The 8237-nt window shown below is 52.5% G+C and overlaps 1 protein-coding gene across 1 annotated transcript; it reads right to left on the reverse strand.

Annotated features, from left to right (window-relative positions):
• Positions 1–659: 659 nt before the first annotated feature.
• Positions 660–5925, reverse strand: PIM1 (Pim-1 proto-oncogene, serine/threonine kinase). Its single transcript, XM_015449468.4, has 6 exons — positions 5423–5925; positions 5198–5304; positions 5045–5095; positions 4585–4951; positions 2918–3094; positions 660–2156 (listed from the first exon to the last, which is right to left on the reverse strand). Exons 1-6 carry the CDS (start codon positions 5502–5504, stop codon positions 1999–2001), a joined length of 942 nt encoding a protein of 313 aa, XP_015304954.1. The 5' UTR covers positions 5505–5925; the 3' UTR covers positions 660–1998.
• Between the last annotated feature and the right edge of the window lie 2312 nt (positions 5926–8237).

Consider the following 8237-nt stretch of genomic DNA (forward strand, 5'->3'; position numbering starts at 1 on the left):
TGAAGTGAAAGTTGCAGTGAACTGAGATGGTGCCACTGGCAGTGGTATGCCAGCTGGTCCAGCCTGAGTGACAGAGACTCAGTCTCAAAAAAAAAACAAAAACTCAACTTCACACTAAAGGTGAAGGAAACTTGAATCAGGAACCGAGAGTAATATAGGCAATAGTTTTTCAATAAACTTAACATGTTCCAAGGGGACATGCTCAAAATGTTTTACTATCAGTGGGAGAAAACTGATAAAAGCTTCGGTGGTTAGTTTGGTAATAGGTATGTATTTGTTATCTCTAGATCAACCCTGTCCAATAGAACCTTCTGCAATGGTATCTTATGTGAGGTGGCCACTAGCCACAAATGGCTATTGAACACTTGAAAATTGTCACCATGTATCCTATTTGCATAGCTTTAAAATTTTAATTTGGAAAAGGTTATTTTATTAGGTCCCCCATGCCAGATATTGCCCAAATCTTGACAATACTGGTCCTACCCCTTGACCATACATTCGTTTCGGGAAGGTGACTATCCCAGAAATCCTAATGGTGAAGGAAGGCAGATTCAGGCTGAAAATTCCTTTCTCCTCCTCCAGTTCTTTGGCACTTACCAAATGCTCAATAAATGCAGGTTAGCAATGCCTCTGCATAGACGACGATTGGAAGCCATGAGTTAAGACAAAAGGTTTTTATTCAAAAAACGCCAAGTATAAAAAAAAAAAAATAAGATCTCTTTTATTCCCCTGTACAGTATTTCACTCAGATAAAACCAGCAGGCTACCTGCTGCTCAAAACACAGCCCCAGAGAGGATCTGGAAGGCACACCATCCAGAACTGCTTTTCATAATTATGCTATATACACAGTCAGCAATGCCCCTCCCCACCACCCACGGAGCCGGGACCCACCTGGGTAAGCAGGTGAGGGGCCCCACAGAAGTCAGGGAGCTGCAGCACTGTCCCGCCTGAGTCCCGTCACCCCACAAACAGAGCAAGCGTCGCAGCCCTCCCCCAAAAGGTCCCCAAGTCAGAGGAGGAAAGGAGGAAAGAAAACTAGGGCAGCAGCTATGGAAGCTTGGAACAGGAAGGGAACCAAATAAATAAATAAATAAATACATAACATTGACCTCCAGGTTAGAATGCGCATCTTTCAAAACAAGAAACAAAAACAGGTAAAATAACTTAAAGGCAAAATTTCTTAAAAATTAGATCAACTACAATCTTTTTGTATACTACCATGCCAACTGTACACACATTTACAGCTTTTCTGTTGATTTGCATTGTTTGTGCATTTTGTGTGTGTGTGAGGTCTTGGCTTTGAAACAGTTAAGTAAAAACCAAAAAGGAAGACCAGTTCACTCGGAGTTTTACTAAAGGAGGCAGAAAAAAGGGCAGGTGGCTCAGCGTTTGGCCCTGTAGCCTCTTCCATGGCACCTTTCATATGAAGGAGGGGGTGAGGGAGGACGGGAGAGAAAAATAGGGAACCAAACCCAGGCAGATTTTTGGAGAAGCAGCAGGTAAAAGAGGCAAGTTCAAGTATTTCTCCCAGCACAGCCGGAGTCCCCACAGAAGGCACTCAGAAGAGTCGGAAGAGGTGACAGGGACTTAAAATGGTGCTAGTCCTATCCCAACCCAACCTGTTTCCCCCCTACCTGACCCATCGCGGCATTCAGCAGAACTCGTGATAAGGAAACAGCTCCATGGTAGGGTTCTGACCCACCCCCACCCCCCACCCCCGGGATATTTCAATGAGTCCAGCAATGCTGGACACCTATGAGAAGGAGAGAGTATCTATGGGAGGAGTTGAGGCCTAGGACCCCTGGAGAGTCTCTCTTCCCCACTGTTGAGAGGCAGCCTCCAGGGGCCTGGGGTCTGGAATGAGTTGTAAATGTTGTTCCTGTATCAAGCACTGTCCTGCTTGGCGAGAAGTGTCACTGGTACTCGGGAAGCTGGAGACAGAAGCTTCCCCTCCCTCGGGCATCTGACAGAGAGGGGAGGACCTGCCAGAAAGGCTGCTATTTGCTGGGCCCTGGTGACAGGCTGTGGAGGTGGATCTCAGCAGTTTCTTGGGGCAGGAGAACATCTTGCATCCATGGATGGTTCTGGATTTCTTCGAAGGTTGGCCTATCTGATGGTCTCAGGGCCAAGCACCATCTAATGAGATGCTGACACTCTGCAAGAAAGGAGGATAGACAGAGGTTATGAATGACTCAACTTGTTTTTACGCTGCAAAGGTCTTCCCCATTTGCTTCTCAGAGGCCCACAAGTCTGGGGTCCCAGGGAGGCCAAGCACTTTCTAGAACACTGTGCTGGGTACCCTTCAATGGGAAGGTATTGACTAATATCTGGGTCCTTCAGTCTGCTTTCAGCTAAAGACAGACTCTCTTAAACCTGTGGTTTTCAAACTTCAATAGTGGGGGCCTTTCCCACAACACCCACTCACCAGAAATAGGAAGGATGATGACAATAGATTTTGATGAGACACCACTGAGCATGATGAGATGATTCAACTCACCTACCAACTTACAAACATGAACACCACCCACATTGAGGTCACTGGTACCGAAATATTTGGAGGTGCTGACTTAAAGGAGATGCTAAAAGAGCTTTTAACTTTTTACTCCTTGGCAAAACAGCCAGGAGTTATCAGGTTTCTGCTGGTACCTTTAACAAACTTTCTGGGGAAGCCAGATTGTCTTTTCTTCTTAATAGGCTCACACATGCTCTTCCTCTGACCTCTTAAGGAAAGCTCAAGTGCAAACCACGTGATTTATGAGGCCAGCTCTCAAATGCAAATCACTCACCTACAATTCTAAGCCAAGGGTCAGGGCATCTACTGGAGAGTGAAGTTCTCCAGAATTTCAGACTGTCACATGAAGACTAATAGCCCCATGGAGACCAATAACCCCATGGCCAGGGGCTTCCATCAGTTACCTGAAGAGACCCTCTGCCTGAAGAAAACTTGGCCCCTGATGATCTCTTCGTCATGCTCGAAAGGAATATCTCCACACACCATATCATACAACAGGATCCCCAGGGACCAAACTGCCGCCGACCTGCCATGGTAGCGATGGTAGCGGATCCACTCTGGAGGGCTATACACTCGGGTCCCTGTGAGCCAAGGGAATAGAAAACACACTTTTAGCAAAAACAAGTACAAAGCAACCAGATAATATATATGACTCTTTTTAAAAAAAAAAATCCTTCTCTCAGGAGCTGGGTGAAGTCCATTTTTCTCCCTGGGCTAAGGAGAGTGGAGGCGCAGCTTATGGCATCTCTCCAACCCAAAGCATTACCTACCTCTCTGCTAGCCCAAACCATAAACAAATTCTTTACAAACTGCTCCAAGAAACAAACACAGCTGGCCGCAGACCCAAAACCTGAGGCTCTGTGAGGCAGGGCCGCCTGCAAAAGGATGAAGGGATGCATGTCTGCACAACCAAGAAAGGTATCCCATAGACTATCCATCCTTACACTGCATTCACCACAGCCCAGGTGAGATTCTCATGGCCCACAGGATCCAAGCAAGGATGCTTGCACAACATCCTAAGTCAAGGATGCCCTTTGGGAGGCCTTCCTCCCCACCCGATGCGCGCAGGAGCAGACACCCACACCCTTTCCTCCCTAGACTGGAAAGGTAGAGAGAGCTGCAGGGTTGGTTTCAGACCACGTGATTCCTGTTTACAAACTTTGGATAGTAAAAGATATAGGAGGGGCCATGCCGCTGGTGCTCACCAGGGGGCAGCAAAGACTTGAAGGAAAAAACATGGGAGGACCCGGCCAGCCATTAACTGTTAAATACAAAAAATGCAGCCCAACCCAGCGTCCTCCAAGGGCAAATAAACATAAACCACAAGCCCGAGTCACAAGTTTTGAAAGGCTGTCGTTTGTTAGGTTAAGCCGCTCAAATGATGACCCACCCTCCGCAGCTTTGATCTCAGGCTCTCCATTCCTTCTTTTCAGAAAGAACCCGCTCCAAGCCCCTCCCTAGGATAGGTTTTCATCTCTCTGCGGAGACACCCAACTAATTTTCAAACCAACGACAGATCTTATTTCACAACATTCATTCCTGACTCTCACCCCATAACACTAAAAAAAAAAAAAAAAAAAAAAAAAGGCCACCAGTAATAATAGTTCCTATTCCCTAACCTTCCCTAGATCAGAAAGGAGGAAAGAACTGCAGCTCTAAAACTACCATACAGAAAACTAACTCCCTTATAAAACAAAACAAAAATTACAAAACCCGCATCAATTTCCACCTCTTCCCCCGCCCCCATCCTTTTACTGGCGGGGAAACTGGGTCAGACTTTAGAAAAATCTGGGCTACCGCCGGTTGCCCACAACCTCTTATTCATCGGGAAAGCTTGGAACTCACTGAATTCCACTTGAAGAATAAAATCATGCCAGAAACATTACAGGTTCAGCTGGCTGAAAATCCCCGGCTTTACTACGCTGGGAGGCTCTCCTGCGTCCCTCCCCGGCTAGCATCGAGCCAGGCGGCCCAATGACCTTTACAAAAGGCTGGCGCGGGAGACTGGCCGAGGCCTCGGGGCTGGGCCGGGCCGAGTCACCTGGGCAGCTCCCTCCCGGGCCTGGCTCACCATCGAAATCCGTGTAGACGGTGTCCTTGAGCAGCGCCCCCGACCCGAAGTCGATGAGCTTGAGCTCGCCGCGATTGAGGTCGATGAGGATGTTTTCGTCCTTGATGTCGCGGTGGAGCACCCCGCAGTTGTGGCAGTGTCGCACGGCCTCCAGCACCTGCCAGAAGAAGCTGCGGGCCAGCTCCTCTTGCAGGGCCCCCCTTTCCGTGATGAAGTCGAAGAGATCTTGCACCGGCTCGGGTCTCTCCAGGATCAGGACAAAACTGTCGGGCCTCTCGAACCAGTCCAGGAGCCTAATGACGCCGGAGAAGCCCGAGCTCACCTTCTTCAGCAGGACCACTTCCATGGGCACTCGGGTGCCATTGGGCTGCAGGGGCGAGGGGGCCGCGTTACGGCGGGAGTCGGGGTCGCCCCTCACCCCACCCACTCATTCTGGGGGTCGCTCCTGCAGGACACTCACCAGCTCTCCCCAGTCGGAAATCCGGTCCTTCTCCACGTGTTTGATGGCCACCTGGAAGCCCCAGAGTCTCCGTCAGGTCCCCTCGCCTGGGTTAATGCACGCCCGTGCGCCCCCCGCCCGGCGCGCCCTCCCCACCGCGGGGCGCCCACTCACCGGCAAGTTGTCGGAGACGCGGATGCCTGAGTAGACCGAGCCGAAGCCGCCGCTGCCCAATAGCGGGCCCACCTGGTACTGCGACTCCAGGGGCTCCTTCTCCTTGCCTAGGAAAGGGGGAGAGGCACGGGGACTCAGTGCCGGCCCGCGAGCCGCCAGCTCCCCACCCAGCAGATCCCGCCGCCGCCCCGCATCCCCGGGCCGGAGGCGGGAGGGTGCTCTCACCGGGCGCCAGCTTGGTGGCGTGCAGGTCGTTGCAGGGCGCGGCGCGCAGGTGGGCAAGCGAGTTGATTTTGGACAAGAGCATCCCAACCTCCAGGATGTCGGCGCAGGGACGGTGCCCCGAGGAGCTGCAGCAGGAGCCGGAGCCGGGGCTGTGCCGATGACTATGCCTGGGGCTGTGGCTGTGGCTGCGGGTGGCGTTGCGGCTGTGGCTGCGGCTGGCGCGGAAGGCCGAGGGCGAGTCGGAGGACAACTGAGGGCGCTGCCGGGACTGGCGGCGGGAGGGCGCGCCAGCGGGGTCGGGCAGCGCTGAGAGCGGCGGGGTGAGTGGCTCGTGGGGCTTGTGCGGCAGCGCCGCGGGGCAGGAAGCTCGTGGCTGCTGTTGCTGCTGCTGCTGCGGGTCCCGCCGCCGCCGCCGCCGCCGCCGCTGCCACAGACTCCTCTCGGGCCTCCTCCGCCACCGCGGCCGCTGCAGCAGACGCCCGGCTCGCCCCGCAGCCAGGAGTAAAGGGGAGGAGCGCGCCGGCGGGGAGGGCGCGCGGGGAGGGCGCGGCGGGCGGGGACAGGGCGGGGCCTCTCCGGGAGGCCAAGGCGGGGAGCAGGGCTGCCGGGCCGGCAGAGGGAGGAGAGGGGGTGGGGAAGCGGCGGGACGGGGCGACTCCCCTCGGCCCCCGCCCCGCGCGCTCCGTGGCCGCGCCCCGGCCCCGCCCCCGCCGGCGCGTCTCCACCAACCAGAGGCCGACTGATCTGCATAACTCGGCGCGCCCCGCCCCCGCCCCGCCCCGCTCTCGCGGTCAGAATGGTCTCTACGCCGCCACGACGTGGCGGGAAGGAAAAGGCGCCAAAATGGAGGGGGAGGGGCGCGGGGCGTGAGGGGAGGCGGGAGCTGGGTGTAGGGCCGCGAGGGAGGAAGGATGGGGAGGGGCGTATCGATTCAAACCCAAACAATAACAAAGCCATCAAAGGCCGCCCGAGGCCGGCTCTGCGGCTCTCTGTTTCGCGGAGGTTTTTGGGTCAAGGGCTCGAGCCGAAGCATAACAAGTTGCGCGGAGACGACGGGCGTTGGTGTGTCAGGCGGGGAGGCTGGCGCGCCGGGTGTGGGACTGTGTGTGGGGATGCCGACGAGGGTGGTCTTTCTGTGTGACTCAGACCCGAGACCTCCAAGTCGGCTGGGGCGGGCTGACGTCGCGCTGTAGGCTGGGGGCGGATTCTGGGGGTTTGTGTGTTGGGGGGCGCGTCGGGGGCGAAGGATCCGCAGGACATGAGTCACGGAGGGAGTGGAGGAGTCAGGCCTGGAACAGAACTGGAGGCGGGAGCCCCGCTCCTGCGGGAAAGGGATGCAGCCCTCGGTCGCTCCGGCCGGCTAAAAGCTCAGCCGCAGGATTCCCATTTTAGAAATGCAAAAAGGCACCAGCGAATCCTGATTCCTGGGAAGGGATGTGTGTCAAAGGGCCGGGTAAAGAGGAAATCACGAAGCAAATGTTGGTGTTGTGATGCCAGATGCTGCCTCAGCCCCTTCTGTGAGGGCGGAAAATTCCTCATCTAAAACGAGGGTGGGAGAGTGCGCTTGACTTCACCAGTTTTCACGTTGTAGTCACCTTTTCATCAGCCTGTTATTACCGGGAAGGCAATACCAGCAATTATTGGCCAACCCGAAGTCTTGTCTCAAAGGAAACCCCCCACCCTCTGCCTCCCTTGGAAATAACCCGGAACACTGACCAACTCCACTTGCATCCTTTGTCCTTTTAAACTTCATGTAGAGTTGATAACGACGTGTGAAATGAGTAAATTAAAATACTATATAATCCATAAATTGAATTGTCAGTGGCCTAAGTAATTGAAAGCTAACTACATTATATTTTAATTTTTTCAAGTGCCTGCCTGCCATTTAAAGGAAAAATTAGGATCCCTATAGCTCGTCGTTAGTGAATTTAAATGTTTCCTTTAAGAGTTTTCTACAGTGCTTGCTCTATAAAAGTGCCCAGATCCTCCACAACTTTTATGAATTTATCCTACGAAATATTACATATTTTCCTTTTGTTTGTGTACTGTGACCGAACTCATTCATTTTTTATGACTAGGAGAAAACCCAAGGGAACCAGAATTACTCCCTTTTTGCAGATAGGAAAATGAAACATAAGTAGGATGGCACAGGGTCATACAGCAGCTAAGAGAGGAGATGAAATGACCTAAATTCAACTCCTGAGTATTCAAAGCTTTCTGCTTTTCAGGGTCTAAAACTGTCCTTGGCACTGAACAAGACATCACTAAATGTATGTGATTCCCACTTCCATCCCTACTACCCTCCCTTTCCTTTCTCAAACCCTCAGATGTAGTCAGACAGAACTATTCCCACTTGTTCCCACTCACCTAGCACTTGACAGACCCTTTGCCTTTGCAGAAGCAATAAACCTGTCCTGGGAGTGCCCTCTCTACCTCTCCACTTTTATTCAAAGCCTTTCCACCCTTTAGGAAACAATTGTAGTTCTACCACAGATTGATGAACAAACTCAGAGCATTGGTTCACTGCCTACTAATCTGACAATCGGGATTTTTTTTTTAAAATCCTTTTTGTTAATTTACTTTTCCATTATACTTTGTCTTCCTATTCCTTGAATGCATACTCTTTTTTTTTTTTTTTTGAGAGGGAGTCTTGCCCTGTTGCCCAGGCTGGAGCGCAATGGTGTGATCTCGGCTCACAGCAACCTCCACCTCCCGGGTTCAAACGATTGATTCTCCTGTCTCAGCCTCCCAAGTAGCTGGGATTACAGGTGCCTGCCACCATGCCCAGATAATTCTTGTATTTTTAGTAGAGACG

This window comes from Macaca fascicularis, chromosome 4 (genome assembly GCF_037993035.2).
Source record: "Macaca fascicularis isolate 582-1 chromosome 4, T2T-MFA8v1.1".
Taxonomy (NCBI): domain Eukaryota; kingdom Metazoa; phylum Chordata; class Mammalia; order Primates; family Cercopithecidae; genus Macaca; species Macaca fascicularis.

Excerpts from the sequence above, each read along its gene's own strand:
- PIM1 (XM_015449468.4), bottom strand. The coding sequence starts at position 5,504 with ATGCTCTTGTCCAAAATCAACTCGCTTGCCCACCTGCGCGCCGCGCCC. Across the intron at positions 4,952-5,044 it reads TTTCCGACTGGGGAGAGCTG|CCCAATGGCACCCGAGTGCC; the intron begins GTGAGTGTCCTG and ends TCGCCCCTGCAG. Across the intron at positions 2,157-2,917 it reads CAGGCAGAGGGTCTCTTCAG|AGTGTCAGCATCTCATTAGA; the intron begins GTAACTGATGGA and ends CCTTTCTTGCAG.